This window comes from Pteropus vampyrus, unplaced genomic scaffold (assembly GCF_000151845.1).
Source record: "Pteropus vampyrus isolate Shadow unplaced genomic scaffold, Pvam_2.0 Scaffold65, whole genome shotgun sequence".
In the NCBI taxonomy this organism is placed as follows: Eukaryota; Metazoa; Chordata; class Mammalia; order Chiroptera; family Pteropodidae; genus Pteropus; species Pteropus vampyrus.
Window position 1 is genome coordinate 2,349,424 of NW_011888846.1, and position 17,998 is coordinate 2,367,421.

Sequence of the window (17,998 nt, forward strand, 5' to 3'; positions counted from 1 at the left end):
GAGGGGACGACCGAGAAGGGACAACAGGCTGGGCAAATTGCGTGTCCTAAACCCAGCTGCTCGTGGCAACTTGCCCGCACGCAGGAGACGCCAGTGCTGTCCCCCAATACCGAGTCTCCGGAAAGGCGGAGTGAGGCGGGGTGGAGGAGTTTCAGTCCTCGTCCCCAGACTGTTGCGCAGTTCTCCTGGAACCTTTTTGATCCGCTGCTACCTTACCTTAATATGCCTGGAAATGGCCCTAGCAAGAATGATGATGATCAAGATAGTTTTGCGGGTGTCACCTTTTTCCTGGGGACAATTTTGGTTTTAAGCTCCTTAGGAAAGCAGTTACCCAGTTTTAAATTTTAAGTCACCTGTTGAGAGTGTACAAAATAAGAACGAAGGCATACTCGGGTGGGTTTCCATTTGCAAAATATGCATAGCAAACGTAGTCTTATTCCTGGCTTTTGTGTAAAAGCTCTATTCCAGTAGCAATGTTCCAGAACCTTATCAGTGGAGTGTTATAGACAAAGAGAAATGAACAAAGACATTGATTAAAGACAACTGTAATTTTAACTTGTGATCTGTTATTTTCACTTCGATTCTGGGCATGGCTTGATAAACTGCATTTGGTTTAGAGTTTCCTGCATTTCGTTTATTGGACAACAAAGCATGAATAAGAAGCACTTTATTTCACCTCTGTATACTATATTTACAGATGTGCAAATAGCTAACCAAATTTGGGCACACTGAGGGAAGGGGAATTAAGTTAGCATAAAGTTTGAATAATTATTGAAAGATTAATGTTACCTTCAAATACACATACTTATCTCGGAGTGTTTATAATTGATTTTAGTGAATAGATTTTTAAAATTGTAATTAGGATACAAATTATAATGAATCCGAAAAAATTTGAAGGTATTTGTTTATTCTTTCAAGGATTTTAAATCACCTTGGAATACTTTTAAGCAACTCATTTGCTTAAACGGCACAAATTTCAACTTAATGAAATCTTAAGATGTAGGTTTTCACTAATAGTCCGTATATTTGGCTACACACAAGGAATTACACGCTTTAGAGAGTTATCTAGGTTTTATCCTGTTTAGCTTTGTTTACTATATACAATACAGCCAAAGAAACAGGAGGAACAGTAACAATGGAGATGCTACTTTAAAAAAAAAATCTATCTTAAGGAAAAATTAAAAGCATAGTTTTCCTTGTCAGCCTGGGCTAGATAGTATGTTTCAAAAATTCTGGGTACTATTTTTCTGACGAAATTCTGAAAAGTGTTGGTACTTGGTTAATACTTGGCTTTTATTTAGTTTAAGTATGCTTTCTCTACAAGGTGCCTATTATATTAATAACAATAGTGAAAGTCCTGTAATTATTAAAGGATATAAAACTATAGTGCTAATATACAAAGTCCATATTATGAACATTAATGCATATATTAAAAGTCTCTTTAAAACATTTACCAGAACAGATGACTATATAGAAATTTGGACACCGATTTGTAAAACTTAGGTTTGGAGGACATTAAAAAAGAAAGGGCAAGAGATTCTAATCAGTCCATGTGTTATTTTGTAGTTAAAAATGCTTCTAAAGGCCTAGGAATGGCTTCCTGAAGAAACAATGATGAGAATCAGAGGCATGAAAACTTTAACATTTTATTTGCTTAGGATTTTCCCTCCTTTGTCTAGGTAATAAGGATACACAAGCCCAGCTCTGCAATACCTGCCTCCCACACCTAGCAACCTTAAAAATGCCAGCTTTCGTCACTAACTGTGAAGTAAAGCTAAACTCCAGTCTAACCAGATATTTTGCTGTAGATGTTTTCCAAACTACTGGGGCGTCCAAAAGGGGTGACATTACAGAGACAGTAGACTCATAGTATTATAAGGGGGTTGCTGGGCCACCAATATCAAGAGGAGGCATGAGCTCTGAATGTTGGACAATTACTTTGGGATTTGAGACTTGTAGAGTCAGTGAATCAAAGAAGACAGGAGAAGAAACAATTATAACAAAATATAATTCATATGTTTTTTAAACATCTATGTTGGCACAAAAGTGTTTAATAAATATATGAATGAAATTAATGAGTATATTTATTCCTAGGGAATTTGCCATGTATTAAGGAAAACATACAAAAACTATAATTCAGATTAAGGGACTGGCTTTAATATATATACCTAGCCATTAGTCCTAGTCTAGAAGTCTAGTGTTCTTGACACTGGATTTATAAATAAAGCAGCTATTTTAAATGAAACATTTTATTTTAAAATAATTTTTGCATGTGGGCTTTTTGTTTAGGGAAAGCAGAAATCCAGTTATATACTGAGAAAGTACCTATCAATCCATTGTGCATGATATTCACATTTGTGCTTAGGCAAATAACTTTGGGGTTTTATCTTAGTAGAAAGAGGCAACATTGTTATTTTTAATAAGGAAATAGCGATTAAAATATTAAAAGGAAGGAAATTAAGGACATAGTAGCTGGTTCCATTTGCTCCCTAGTCTCAAGTGAGACAAAATATTTTAAAGACTTTAATACGAATAAAAATGTCTAAGTGGAAACGTTACGCTGAAATTAAGAAAATTTAAACTCAGTGAAGTGAATGGAATATCCTTCCACTTATTCTTTGTTGTATTAGAAATTGCAGTCAATTATTAGAAATCATCTAAGTGTTCTTAAATCTTGTGACTTCTGTCATAAGAAAATGACTGAGAAGTGAAAGTACCCAAAATCACTGTTACCAAAGAATCATTAGTCCAATAAATATTTGGGCCTCTGTTCTGTTCTAGTCAGATCCTGTTCTAGGTGCTAAGGATACATCAGTGAAAGAACAGATTAAAAGACAACTCTTCCTGTCTTCTTGGAGTCTATAGTCTATGGAAGACAGATAAAAACAAAATAAGTAAAATCGTGTGTTAGAGTGTTTTGGGGAAAAAATGAGGAAAGGGGAAGTGAGATTTATGTAAGTAGATTCCTTCTGTGTTGTCCTGAATTGGTGTAGGTCAGGAACAGGAATTTTAGACTTAGACTTGGCCCTTGAGCAAGGCAGGGGTTGGGGTGGTTAGGGGCCCTGACCCCAGATAGTAGGGAGAAACTCAACTATAGACTTCCCCCATGTGCCTGGGGGATTCGTTGCAGGATCCCTGCCCATCCCAAATCCACAGATGTGAAAGTCCCTTATATAAAAAGGCGTAGAACAAATGCATAGTCACCACCGTGGATTCCCAACAGTGGATGGAAAGTCCTGTTTTACATCTGCGGTTGGTTAAATCTGTGGCCAAACACCGGTATGGAGGGCAGACTGTGTGTTTATTGAAAAAAAAAAAAAAAAAAAAAAACAGCGTATCAGTGGACCCGCACAGTTCAAACTCTTGTTCCAGTCAACTGTACTTGACTTGACTTCTAACCAATTGTGTGTTCTTGGGAAAATTGCTTTTCGCACTTATAAAACACATCAAAATAGTTATTTTTTGTTCATCATTTGCTACTGTCATTCAGTGGATACCATTAGTGCAGTAGTAGTTTTACTCATACAAGTAACGTATGGGGCACATTGGTTGTCCCCATTGGACACGCACTTAATAATGGTAGAGACCGGGTCCAAGTCAAGTGTGACCGGTGCTGGCCGTTATCATTGGGTAGCGCCTCTCACTGTGTTGGCTCCATGGGTTCTTCCAGCCTATGATTTTTAGGTCATCATAAAGGTTAGGGTCGGCTCGCAGATGCCCGCCTTCCCTGTCACATAGCAGCTGGAGAACGCGCGGCGGCGGCGCTTCTGTTGCACGCACTCACCACTGCCTGGCGCTGGCGGCCCGCTGGGCGGCGGAGGCGGGGAGGGGGTGCAGTCTGGGGCAGGGGGGAGGCGGGGCGACTACCAGTCCCAGCATTCCGCTGGCGCCTCCCCTCCCCGCGGAGGTCACCATCACGTGGGCAGGGACCGGGCGACATTCTGTTCCGCGCGTCCGAGAGGTGCAGCTCGGCGTCGTGGACCAGAACACTCGGAGGGCTCCGTTGGCGTTGACCGTGGACGATTTTAAAACGCCGCTATAATTCGTAAGTGAAGAAAACGTGTACACAACTTTTCTATGTTTTAATATTGGATCCGATGTCTTCTTTCGAAAGATCTTTCAGAAAGGATCCGTCCCCACCCCCACCTGCCTACCGCAAAAACCTTAAACGGAGCAGGTAGGGTGTATATTTGTGTTCTGAGGTAAAATAAAAAAGAGAAACAGAATCTTATAAACATTAAATGGGATAAGATGGGAGTAAATGTTTAGTTTGGACTTTTAGACAAGAAGCAGAATTTCTGTAAGGCTCAAAATGTAAAGGGGAAATTTACCTGTTAAGGGCGCGACTACTTCCTTTACCTTCCTGACTAACTGGATCTCATCATTTGTCATCTTAATCCTTCTTAGATAGCAAACCCCCACTCACCTTTTTTGTAGCTTTTAACGGTGCTAAAAAGGGCAAAGTTTGAAGTTTTAGTAAGACCCTACAATTACCATTTTGCTTAATGTATTGTGTCTTCCCACTTGTACTTCATACCCGGTGAGAAAGTTTAACCCTTTTTTCCCTCCTTCAAGAAAGTATGTAGTATTCTTATTTTATCAGCAGTGCTCAATTGTTAGACTTCATACACAAATATGGAAATGAGCTCTCTCGACCTGATTCAGCTTACCGTTTTTGTCTGTCTTACCTGTCTTTAGGTTTTAAAACATTTTGTTTTGGACCTATATGAGAGATCCTGCCCTTGTCTCTTTTAAGAATTAAGGCTGTGGCAGTTATCCATATTTCTCAGTTTTTTTTTTTAAAGCATATGATTCGTATGTAAATGACCAGTGGAAAATCATTTAATTTATAAAGGAACTTTATGGTAGAGGAACTAAAAATGTTCTTGGAAGCCTTTGTGTGGATTAGAGCAGTTTGAAAGACTGACATTTGCTGTGAAAACTTTGATGGTCTCTCAGTAATGTTTATTATGCCGAATGCAAAGTCCATAACTTGACCAATTTTGCCGCTGGTTTATCACGTAACTGTAAGCGACTCATTTAAGCTCTATTTCACTTACTTTACTTCCTGGTATAGAAGTGATAATACTAGCTTGAGAGCTTCTGTAATTCACAAATAAAGTACTTAAGAATTTAGCTAATTGAGGATTATTAGATGTTTTAATAATGTATTGTGCCTCGTATATGTAATTTATTTTTGCCTAAGTAGTCATTTTAAACTATTCCATGGAAATCCACATTTCTTTGAAGGGACTTTCCCAAAGGAAAGTGTGCTCAGAGAAGCTTTGTCTGCTTTACACTGTTTTTCATTTTTCATTTAGAATTTTAATTGTGCTAAAATTGCATTAATATTCTACATCTTATGACCACTATTGTCCCACAAGAGCTAATTCAATATAGTGATTATACTTAATCTTTAGTTTTGCACAGCAAATTTGTTAATAAAGAAGGATGTCCTCAATATTAGTTATGAGTTCAGACTTTGGAGACAGAGCTGAGTTGAACTCCTGTTTTGTCACTCTGTGACTTGGCCAGGCTGCTTGATCGCTCAGAGTCCATTTCTTCATCTGTAGAGATTCATAGGGTTATTTGGAATATTAAATGAATAGTTTAAGGAGTCAATAAGTAAAAGCTGTTATTACTAATTGGGCTAATATTAATATTAGCATTATTATTTACTAATATTAAAGCAGTTGTTGGCCCGTGATTTTGATAATCAAAATGGAAAGAATTTGCCTGTAATTCTGCTACCTCGAAGATCAAATTATTTTTAATTTTTTATACTCTCCTGCAGCCCTTGACTGTAGGTATAATGTAAATATAATATTTTTACAGAAAGTCTAATTTAAAACATTGGTTTGTTGACTTCTGAGGGTTTTGTTTTAATTATATGAACAGAGCTCTCTGGTTCTGTCTTTCATGTGATCTAGTGAAGAAACAGCAGAACTTTCTACTTGCTTTCCCCATTCCAAAAAATAAAATCTCTAGTTGCACTTTTTATTTAATAGTCTAAAAAAACGGTTTTGAGGAGCTTTTTTGTGTCCCCATCGTGGTAATTGCTGCACACTATCTCTTTAACAGTCACAATGCCTCTTTCATTTATAGTGTTATCCCATTTCCTGGTTAAGAAAACCAAGGCATAGAGTTTGCCAAGACACGTGCTGGAGCAGGTCATTTAGGCCCAGGCCGCCTGACTGTAGAGGACAGCAAGCACTGCACGGGCTTTATAGCTGTACATTCAAGTATGGACATTAGGTCACACATGGAGGCAGCAGTTGATACTGAGGCTGACTTACAACTTCTTCGTATAAAAGTAACAGTATTTGTACTTTAGAACTACCTCTGTGACCACCACATTTAAAAAAAAATTCATAGGAAAAATAACAAAGAAAAATAAGGAAGGAGTGGTTAGTGCCTTTACTGATGAGGCATTCACCTACAGTTTTATTAGTTGTGGTAAAAACATTTATATCCAAGTTATTAAGACTAATTTTCCCCTTTTTACATAGTAAACAGGGTTCATAGTGAAGGAAAACTAACCTTTAAAGCAGTGTTTCTTAAATTTTATAGTGGGCATCAGAATCATCTGGTGAACCTGTTAAAACACAAACTCCTGCACCAGACCCTCAAAGATTCAGGTCTAGTCGGTCTGGGGTGAGGCCCAAGAATTTGTATTTCTAACGAGCGCCAAAGTGATGCTAATGGTTTCCAGCTAATGAGTTTCCTAAGGAAGCAAATATTTGTGTTGCTTGTCCAAATTGTTGGCCTGACAGTGAAACCCCAGGAGCAATGAGCATCCAGCTCTTGGTTTTAAAATTCAGTCTCAAAATATCTCCCCCAAGATAATTATCAACTACAAAGGAAAAATGTAACTTAACAGTGGAGATACCATGTTAACCAACTGATCGCAGTTAATACCACCAGGAGACAGACATGGACCTCACGAACCCAGTGATAAGATGCGTTTAGAAGAGTACACCACCACTTCTGTGGTGTTATCCTTGCCAAAAAATGCATAACCTCTTTACGTTTCTATTCATGAGAAAACATCGTACAAATCCAAATTGAGGGACATTCTACAAAATGGCTGGTACTTTTTCAAAAGTGTCAAGGTCACAAACATCAAGAAAGGTCACAAAAGACAAGTAAAAACTGAAAACTTACTGATTGCAGATTCAGGAGAATTAACAGCTAAATGCAATGTAGAATCCCAGATTGGACCCTGGAACAGAAAAAGGACATTAGTGGAGAAACTGGTAAAATTTGAACAGTCTGTAATTCGTTAATTGACTTGTACCAATGTTAATTTCTTGTTTTTTTTTTTTTTTTTAATAATTATAATTTTATGAAACGGTGACACGGGGTAAAGGATATAAGGGAACTCTGCACTATTTTTGCAACTTTTAAAATTACAGTCACATACCACTTAATGACACGGATACATTCTGAGAAATGCGTCATTAGGCGATGTTGTCATGCCAGTGGTATAGCCAGTTGCTCCCAGGCTAAAAGCCCGTATAGCATGTTACTGTGCAAAATAACCCAAGATTAAATCAAGCACAGAAGAAAATGATACAATCAAGATTCCATAAACACTAGATGTATGAGGCATGACAGCCTGCTTTATAAGTAGAAAGTACACTCTAAAATAATGATAAAAAGTATAGTAAATACATAAACCAATAAAAGAGTATCATGTACTGGGCATGATTGTATGTGCTATTTTTTATAGAACTGGCAGCATGATAGGTTGCTTTACACCAGCATCACCACAAACAGGAGTATTGTGTTGCACTACAACATTTGTGAGGTCACTAGGCGATAGGAATTTTTTAGCTCCATTATAATCTTATGGGACCACAGGCCTATATGTGGTTTGTCATTGACCGAAACACCGTTATGCAGAGCTTGACTGTAGTTCAGAATAAAAAGTTTAGTAAAAACATGTTGGCTTGATGTAGGTACTAAAGGTGATTAGGGGAGTTGAGTTAAAGCCGAGAATCACTTTTGCTTCCCATTGAAGATCTTTGCAAACTCTTCGATTCTTTATGTATTGCTTTTTGCTTCTGTGTGGCCACCCTAACTCTGAGATACAAGTCAAGGAGTTGGGAGGGAGTAAGAAGGAAAGGAAGACTTCCTGTGCTCAGAAAATATATATGCTATCTGAACTGCTCCCTCGCTAAGAAACAGTTCCCTAAGGAAGTAATTGGAGTGCTTTTTGTTTCTAGTTTAGTACTTTTTCAAACTCCCTTTCAAAAATACGGAATCAGTACTGGGAAATAAGTGGGAAACTGTGAAAACACTGGCATATTATGACATTGGATATGGTGAGAGGAGTGGGCAAGACTTAGAAACTAGTTTTAAACACAGACACGAATAGCTGTTACAGGTATAAAAATACTTAAGCTTGGCTCTAGGTCTCACTGTTGAAAGCTGCATATTAACTAAAAGTTTGGCTGCTGGTGTTTTAAATCGAAACTGTAGACAGAACTTGAACTGTGGACTTTTAGTCCATTAGGTAAAGGTCGATTGAAATGTACCAGTAAATTTCTAAACCAGTGTTTCCCTTTATGGTATGTTAGCAATACACACACACACGCACCTGTTTGGTCAGTTCCCGGGGTGAGAGGAGAACGTTCTGCAGCTGTTGTCTAAGTCAGGATCGTATTTTTCATTTGGCTTATCTGTTCTCTGTACGAGAGAACAGTGTGTGTACTAAATAGTGCTGAAGGCTGCCATCCATGTACCCTCTCTCAGTGACCTCAAGACTGCCAAACTAAAAGTTCCTCAAAACTTAGGATGAAGCCTGTTTTTCAGGAGCATTTATTTTCATAATGTATTTTTAACAAAGAATTATTTTACTTGTGAATTTAAAAGAGTGATTTTTTTCATACTCTTTATTCTCGTCTCATCTAAATTCCAAACTCGTTATGAAATACGAAACTCTTTAAGATTTTACTTGGTGTGTGAGACTTAGAGAAACTGTCCTATACAAAAAATAGTTTGATTTATTGATTAGCCTTCCCACAGAAGAAAATATTTAAAACGGGAACTCAAGATGGTTTAAAAGATTTACATTTTTTCTACGTGCGTCTTTTGATTTTATATAGCATGTGAGGAGTTAGCTGAGGCTGCAGTCTAAGGGATGTATTTGCCTGGAGAAGTCACCCCAATCCTGACTCATTCTGCAACTTACTTAACCTTCCAGCAAAGAGAACAAGGGAATATTTGTCTGTCAAGGGCACATTTGAGCTGGCTTACTGGTATTCATTCAGGAAACAGCAAAGAATGAAACAGAATCAGAATATTTAGAGAAGATAATTATTTAATATGTATTAAGCTGCCATCGTGAGTAGATGTTCATTTCAGTGGATTAAATAAAACTGCATTTTCTATTTTAGTGTTAAAGTGCTATTTTCTAATCTCATCTTCTAATAAAGTTTCAGGAAGAATCTTAAGTTTACTTTAGTTCTCACACACAAGAAACCTGATTTGTGTTTTTCTTTTGTGTAGCAGTTGTGCAATAGAGAGGTTCTTGAAGCTCTGGTTTTTTGTCCGTTTTTATTGGTTAGAAGGTTTATTTGAAAATAAAGGCATTCCAGCTTCTGTGGGCCTTCCTGAATTTTGTATTATCATCGCTATAGGCAATCTTTTCTTTTAAATCTGTCTAAAAGCCCTTAGCCTTTACCTAAAATTGGTTCCAGTCCGGTTTCCCCGGATTTTTTCCTGTAAGATTTTTCTCTCTGTATCCATAGCCCTTGGCATTGGGCCTAGTAAGTACATGGTGGGTTCATTAGTAACAAGACAATTATGTTTCATAATAGGTAGAGTAATGGTAGTTCTCTAAGCGTTTTCAGCATTTCTACAAGCCTAATAGTAATCATATATTTACCTCAAATCAACTGTTTTTGACTAAAGCTAATAGTGGTGAGGAAGGAAGTAACACCTAATGGTTCTGAACCATTTCAGAGTCCTTCGAGAGTCTGAAAGTATACAGTACTTTCTTTCCAGAAAAAAAATGTATATGTGTGTATAAAAAAATTTATATGTCATTTCAGGGGGTTCAGGACTTCCTGAAACTTATCTTAGACCTTTCTGTGTGGAAGTAGAAAATTATGAGAGATAATTTTCCCCCACGCCCATTTCAGTATATACACACAATTGAAGAGTATCCTTGTAACTGCAAACAGCTTATGAAAGCTTTTCAACTGTCACTGTTTCAGAAAGGTGATATTTTATAGTAGCTAAGAGTACAGGCTCTGGAACCAATCTGCCTGGATTCAGATACTAATTTCTCTATGACCTGTGTGACCTTGAGGAAGTTGCTCACCCTCTCTGTTTCTTTAAATAGACGATTGTAAGGATTACATTAGTTAATACATGTAAAGTACTTAGAACAGATAGCTGTCCTCAGTAAGTGTTAGCCATTGCTTACTGCATATTATCTCGCAGACAGGATTCCTGTTGACTACCTGGCCAAGTGAGGTTCTCTGGGCTGTACCTTGCCCTGAGCCTGAGCGTGCCTTTTTCTAATTTGCACAAAGGCAGCATGTGAATCAACTTCCTTCCTGTATACAGATGCATGCTTTTATGTCAAGATAAACTTTCTTTTCCATACCAGCTTTAGGTAGGTTTCTTTTACCTTATTTTTATGAAGAAACAGTTGCTTACAATTTTATGAGAAAAGCAAAGACCCAAATCCGTCTATAGACCTCCTCTTTTCCTCAGTATTTTCAGTAATTCACTTTGCCTCTGAGCAGAGTAACTGCTGCTACTCTTTTTGTCCACAATGTGAAAGTTTGGTTTTGCCTATTAATGTCTTTTTCTAGCCCATTGCTATTTCCACTCTATTCTCTTTTTTAAATTATAAGATATTGGATAGAGATTATGTAAGCTACTAGGATTTATGATTCAGCGAGCATTCTTGCCCTTCGAGATGCTCTTGCCCTTTGCACCCATCTCCTTCCCTCTCCCATCCAAGGTGATAATTATCCTTGTGCTTATCTTTCTCTTCTCTTGAGCATTACTAAATATTTATTCCTAAACAATATATTGAAACTTTATGTAAATGGAAACTGTGTATTCTGCTACTTGCTTTTTTTCAGCTCAATATTATATCCTTGAGTATCGTCTATGTCTATATGTACAGTATTCCATTGTATGGTAGTACCTCAATTTATTTGCCCAGTCTACTGTTCATGGACATTTTTAGCTCCTATTTTGCTATTATACACAATACTACCATGAATAAATAATTTTTATTCATGTTTTTAGATGCACATGTGCAAATTTCTCTAGCGTATAAAATCTAAGAGTGGAATTACTGAATTATAGGAAATGCTCATCTCCTGCTTTACTAGATAATGCCAAATTAATTCCAAAAGTGTTCATACTGATTTGTGTTCCTATTATTTGAGTATAAGGATTCAAGTTGCTATTTATTCACTCAAGAAATGTTTATTGGGCATGTACAGCAGTAAATAAAAAGACAAAAAGCCCTACTCCTAAGGAGTCTATATTTTAGTAGGGACTAATAGCTAAAATATTTACTATATCAAAATGGTACAAGTTTTATGTAACAAAATTAATAAAGCAAGGGGGGAAATGCTATCTCTCTGCTCTTAGAGTGAACTTTGGGCTTCTTGTGATAATGACAGAAAGAGATACAGGTATGATGAAATCGTTGGTCCTAATGCTTTTAAGCAGATAATGGTAGTGAAGCCATGAGTTTGAGAATGTTGCCGGGAGCATTTTTGGTTCTCCTCTCTCAGTCAGCAGTGATAAGGCTAAGGAATGGCATGAGGGGCTAGCGATAGGTATCTTATTCTGAGCACTCAGTGCTTTGGGGCCCACTTTTGACTCTTGCCTGCAGTGGTTGAGAGGACCAGGGGAAGGGTGACCTTGTCTGGAGCACATGGTACACTAGAGTTCTCTTGATTCAGGAATACTTGGAGCTCTAGGGCTTTCTTGACTCTTGAAGCTGGCAAAATGAAGTTTGAGACAAGGGTGGATTTATCCTGAGCATGTGGAGCTTTTAGGGCTTCCTCTTGACCATGCCAGTGGAGAGGTCCTGGGGGAGAAGTGGTGTTGTCTAGAACCTGTAGAGCCCCCATTGTAAACTGGTCAATTTTTGCCAGCCTGCTGGATGTGAAATAGTATCTTGTTGTAGTTTTAAATGTGTTTCCCCTTTTCACTCTAAAAGTCCAAAATTCTGTCTTTTCAATGTCAGATTTAGTCATATAACTCTACTGCTTAACTTCTAAGTTAAACTCCATGATCCTGTGGGTTTATTCATCATCATATACATGTCCATGTACTAGACACCCACGATTTCCCAATACAATGGCTGAAACTTTCACTTTGGTGGCTCTTGTCAGTAGACCCTAGGGAAATCCATTATACCCTGTGTTGTCACCACAAAGGTTATCGAGTCAGGAACCCTTCCCGCTGTTCACTGTCGGAGAACCTGAATTGGTAGCTCTCACCCATACATTGTTACATAACCTCAAAAAAAAAAAAAAATCTACACTGACTCCATTCCACCTCACCTAGTGCTCCCATCAGAATATCGGTCCCATGTTGCACCACTGTCGGAGGCTGCTCCTCAGTTGCCTTTTAAACTTGCCATTTTAAAATCTGAGAATCACAGCTACTGTTGATAGGCTAAGGAAAATGCTTTGGCTGACCACAGCTAAGGCTGTAATGCCCTCTCTGCCTTTCAGGCCAAATCTTTATACAGTTTTAACACTCATGCCTTCCCTGCATTTCAATGCTCTCACAGGGTCACGCCTCAGAATTCACAAAAAGAACGCTTGACAAAGTCAGGGTATACACTGTACTCTGATGACCCGTGGCACTCCCTAAGTGGCTCTCTGGTTGTTCCATAGGTCCTACTACACACCTTGTTTACTTGTTACATTCAGGCCATGATGGATTACAAAGATGGTGATAGCATCTGCAAATTCCAACTGATTTGCTCAGTATTTTCTAAGACTAGCTCAAGACCATTAGGACTTGCCTTCTTAAACTTACAGTGTGCATACACCTATCAAACTAGGTGTAGGCAGTGAGACGTGCCCCTCTTGGTTTCTTTTTCAGCCTTCAAAAGGATTTCATCCAACTTCCTATTGTTAGTATTAAGAATATTATTTAATAGTTTTGTAAGATTTTTGCTAGATGCATTGAGTCTTAACTATGGAAAGGCTATCACCATTATTAACATTATCCAACACACACATTATGAGAATGCCATGTATGGTGCCCGTTTCACAGAAGAGATGTATGCCAGAAATCTCAAAAGTTCTACCAGGTTAAACATGATTATACAGACCTTATTATTTCTAAAGTGCAAAAGGAGTAGAAACAGGAAACAGTCCTAAAAATAATTAGGCTAGTATGAATCTTAAAATAAACCAAAACCCTTCCTAGTGCCCTTATAAGAATAACTCCCAACAGATAAATTGGTTTGAATCCATATGAAGTTGTCATGGGGAAACCCATGAGACAGTTGTCATCCACCTTGACTTACCCAAATGACTTACAAATGCATGTTTCTAAAAATATTGTGAGCAACTCAAAACCTGTATGAGTCGTCTGAAGTGTTATCATTTACAGGTATGTGAAGGATTCTCAGATCAACCAGCTCAACATCAGCTACTTCTGACTGGGTCCTGACTAAGGTCCTCCCAAGAAAGACTGCATTGGATCCACGCTCAAGAGGCCTCTCCCAGGTTTTCCTGACCCCGCTCCATCGCCGTGAAGTGCCAAGGCCTTAAGACTTGGGTACGTGTATTACAACGGCAAGAGTGCCAGCGCCCACAAAGACCCATTGGACCTGTCAGCATCTCTGTTTGACCAAGCAGACACAATAGCTTGCCAGCAAAGCAGAGTGAGCCACATGCCTCTGCATGACATCAGCAGCTGACTAACACACAAGAAAAAATAACAGATTTAGACTAGAGCCCTATATTTTCTTGAGAAGCTGGGATTTGAAGGAGCCATTTTTGAGATCTGTGCTCCTAGCAAGTGACTCATAACATAGAGTGGATCAGTCCCTGAGTTCAGAGACTGAGTTGCAATTGAGTGAAAAATAGACAACGAAATCTTGAAGAATTGCACGGAGGTGCAAGCCAAATTTAACTCTCTCCAACTAGTTGTGGTCGGACTGAGAAATTGCTAAACCAAACCTGTAATAGGACTGGTTATTTGCGTGTCTCTCCTTGTCATTGTTGCCTTTTACTGTTACATTGCTTTCTGTGTTGTCTCTGCAGGCCCAGATGTTCTCGGATAATTCACATTGCCCCGACTGTGGGCAGCAGTGGTTCCCTAGTTTAGAACTAGGTCATTGGTTGTACCAAACTGAACTCGTTGCCAATGAATGTTACCAAGTATTCTTAGACCGTATTAACAGAGCTGATTATTGCCCTGAGTGTTACCCTGATAATTCTGCTAACAGAAGCCTTGTTCTTCCTTGGTCCTTCCCGCTCGAGTGGGCGCCCCAGAATCTTACCAGGTGGACCTTTGAAAAAGCTTGCCACCCATTTCTTCTGGGTCCTCCACTGGTTAGAAAAAGGATCCATGACTCTAGAGTAGCCGGTTTTAACCCTGCGTTACAGCTGATCTTGACCAGGACAGACACAACCTTAAACAAAAAACTTGGTCAAAGCAGTTAATTTTCTAAACAGTTAAAATCATGGAGACTCTAGAGGATTTTGTACTGGTAGCCCAAGGAAGATGGAAAAATGACTCCTTTTAAATCTGATCCAGACTGTCACTACTGTGGGGAACTGCTTAAATTGTTGGATCTGCTACCATGGTTTACACCTACTTTGTTCAGCATGAATTTAATGAGTATTTCAGCCAGACTGTTCACCTAGAACCAGACTGTTCATGTTCCCTGTGTTTTGGAATTAGCTTACCTCTCCTGAAAAGCTCCATTTGTCAATAAAAGCCTAATTATTGACAAATGACAAGGTAGTTCTGGAGAGGCCCTCTGCTGTGTATACCATAATGATCTCTCTAATGATAACTTTTGTGGGAGAGCATTCTCTTTGTAGCTTGATTCTAGATCATTCCAGTAAAACTACTAGATATTTTAATAAGAAACTTCATTATTCTAAATTCCACCTCTTGTATATTAATCAATGATTTTTTTATATATATATATACATGATTTAGTCACATATAATCATTTGTTCATTGGCTCTATTTGGCCTCAGTATGGCTTTGACATTAATCGATAATTGGTCACCACCAGAGAAATCACATTCTACCAGGTAACACCTACACAGATTACACAGAAATGTGCAGAAATGCTACTATCAAGACTTATGTGGCTCTACATAAACAGAGACTAGAATGTCCCTCCCTGGAAATGGAAAAGCACCTGTGCTAAGACATAGGTGACAAACGGGGTCATCCAGCTCGACTCCATGTATGTTATGAACAGTCTAAGGGAGGCACCTTTCCTAAAACTAGGACGGTCTTGCTGGACTTGAGCCACATTCTGGCCTTCACTTGTTCACGAGAATCTTGGAACCAGAGCTCGGGTTATGAAACTTAGAAAAAAAGCTGTTGAAAACATCTTAGAAGCCACTGAACAATTTTTAAATTCCACTTAAGATGCTAGATAATCCACTGTTTGCGTAGCAACCCAACAATGTTCTCAAGGTCCCAGATGCTTTCTGTTTTTCCCGCTGGGGTCCTTATCACATTGGCTTTTGTCCTCATAGTGTCCTCAGTGAGTACAATGTGGCTTGTTGCTGCTTTAGGCATTTCAGTCCCACCCAAAGGCTGGAAGTAGGGAGCAAAAGCTTTCTCATTACAAGTCTCTGCCTTATTTGAAAAGAAAATCTTGCTCAAAAGTCTTTCACAGACTTCTTCTTACATCTCATTAGCAGGTACTGGTTCACAAGGAGGCCCGGGAAGCCAGGCAAAGGGGAACGGGGCTGGCAGCGGCTGGGTAAGGCACATTGTCTTCTAATAAAATCAGGACTTTCAGGAAGGAAGAGGTGAGGAATGAATGGCTGTCGTATGCAACAAATCATGCCTGCCACATGTTGCGAAACCTAAAGTTATTTGTTAGTCTGTATAAAGAATGTACTCCAGAGATCTACCCTGTATCTGCCTTATGTCTATCGTGATGGAAGCTCTCTCTCGCTTGTCATATTGCTGAATAAACTGTGTGGACTGCTAAACTGCGTGAAGACTAGTTAGTTTATCATTAACCCTTGGTTAAAGACTCCTTGACTATCCTAAAGCTCACTCTAAAAATTAAACATTTACTTAGAGGTACTGCTTTTGAGGATGGTGTTATGAGCAATATTATTGTCCCCTAGATTTTTTCACATACATACTAAGAAATACTCTGCATATGTGAAATTGTAATTATCAGCAAAATAGAGAAAAGGTCTTTTTGTTTCAACCATTCTCTTCTTTTTAATAGTAAAGACAAATTAAATGAATTTATACCATTGACTTTCAAGTCAGTACCTACATAAGTTTGTCAAAAGTGATCTTGATCTTACAGAAACTTTGGTTCCTTAGCTTGCTCACAGGGTATTTTACAGTGCTTTAGGAGACTCTCGTGCAGGTGCTGTAAGAACCATACTTTGAGAAATACAATAGCAGCACGTCCATGATACTTCGTTATCTGGCTTAAAAGGATGGGAACTGAGTCCTCGTCATACTGCAAGGTGGGGATGATTATTGTACTTTGCTGGTGACATATAAAGAGATTTCATGCCAGACGGAAGGTCACTGTTGACATCTCAGGTTACAACTCAGTCCCATTTTTCTCATTAATTAATAGGACTTGTAGTCCTTACAGACAGTTTTGTGTGGTGTCATTATAAGATATGTGAGTATGTGGGCAAGAGAAAGGAATCAAAAATACTTTAATATTACATTAAGAAGGGCACTTTGCCTTCAGACGTGATTATATCCCATACCTGTTACATGGTCACTCTCAGAAATAACATCATATGGTAGAGTTCAAAATTGAACAAGGGAGAAATTTTAGAAAACTTTGTAGCTTAGGTCTTTTCAATATGGCTACACTTAGCTTAAAATGGTGTAGATTATTCTAGAGTACTCCACTTAATAGTTATGAATAATGAATTTTAAAGTATAAGTATGTTCCTAAAATTAATTTTCATGACAAATGATCTGGAGCATTATCCATTATTTTGGATTATGTGAGCCATACCAATCTCTACTTCCATACCTGGAGAGGAATTGATATGATAATACCTACGCAGAATGGTGGCCATTGTTTAAAATGACTTAGAACTACTTCCTGTTATTTTATGGCAGACCTGGGAGTGGAAGGTTAATGGAAACATGCTTGGGCAGGTGGGGAAGAAAATATTTGCTAAAGAGAAGGCTGTCCTGGCTTGTGGGTGACAGATAAGATTTCATCTCTTAAGTTAAAGAAACCCCAGGCAAGCAGGCAGGCCCAGGCCAAAACAGATTCCATGACATCCAAAGAGTATGTGGCTATCAGCATGATAACAGATATCTGTAAAAGCGAGATGAGTCATACCTTTCCCATCTCTTCAGCTTCCCCCAGCAGCCTTTGATTCTCCCTGGAATCTTGGGAACGACTTGAAAACTGCTTATTATAGAGGAGAAATGATGGCTTTGCAGCCAGCTGACCTGGGTTTGTCTTCGAATTCTGACACAATTGAATGACTTTGGGTAATTTAACTTCTGTATCCAGTTTCTTCATCTGTAAAACCGAAGGAATAATCATAGTCCATACGTCATAAGATTATTATGAAGATCAAATAAGTTAATACATAAAGCGCTTTGCTGCCTGGCCCCAAAAAAGGCATTTAATAAATGTTAGCTATTATTGTCATGTATGTTTTATATGTTACTTATCTCCACAGCAGGATTGCAGATTGTTTGAGGGCCAAGATATTTGCTAAACGTAGCCTAAAATGGCAACGTTCACTAAAATAAGTGTTTAAAAATAGAAGAAAAAAATATATATATA

The 17,998-nt window shown here is 38.4% G+C and overlaps 2 protein-coding genes across 4 annotated transcripts in view; both read left to right on the forward strand.

The window, feature by feature from the left end:
* The first annotated feature begins 13,632 nt into the window (after nucleotides 1-13,632).
* LOC105292841 (torsin-1A-interacting protein 2-like) overlaps nucleotides 13,633-17,998 on the forward strand; it is a 15,313-nt gene continuing 10,947 nt past the window's right edge. For 2 of the 3 annotated variants that reach the window (XM_011361220.2, XM_011361219.2), the window contains exon 1: nucleotides 13,633-13,782. The gene's annotated coding sequence lies outside the window, so the exon portion shown is untranslated. The remainder of the gene's footprint in view (nucleotides 13,783-17,998) is intronic. The other variant, XM_023531249.1, reaches the window with a different exon arrangement.
* On the forward strand, nucleotides 13,780-16,196 carry LOC105292842 (torsin-1A-interacting protein 2). The gene has a single exon (XM_011361222.2). It carries the CDS (start codon nucleotides 14,277-14,279, stop codon nucleotides 14,670-14,672), a length of 396 nt encoding a protein of 131 aa, XP_011359524.1. The 5' UTR covers nucleotides 13,780-14,276; the 3' UTR covers nucleotides 14,673-16,196.

What these genes read in the sequence shown, in the direction of transcription:
- LOC105292842 (XM_011361222.2), top strand. Translation starts at nt 14,277, where the DNA reads ATGTTCTCGGATAATTCACATTGCCCCGACTGTGGGCAGCAGTGGTTC.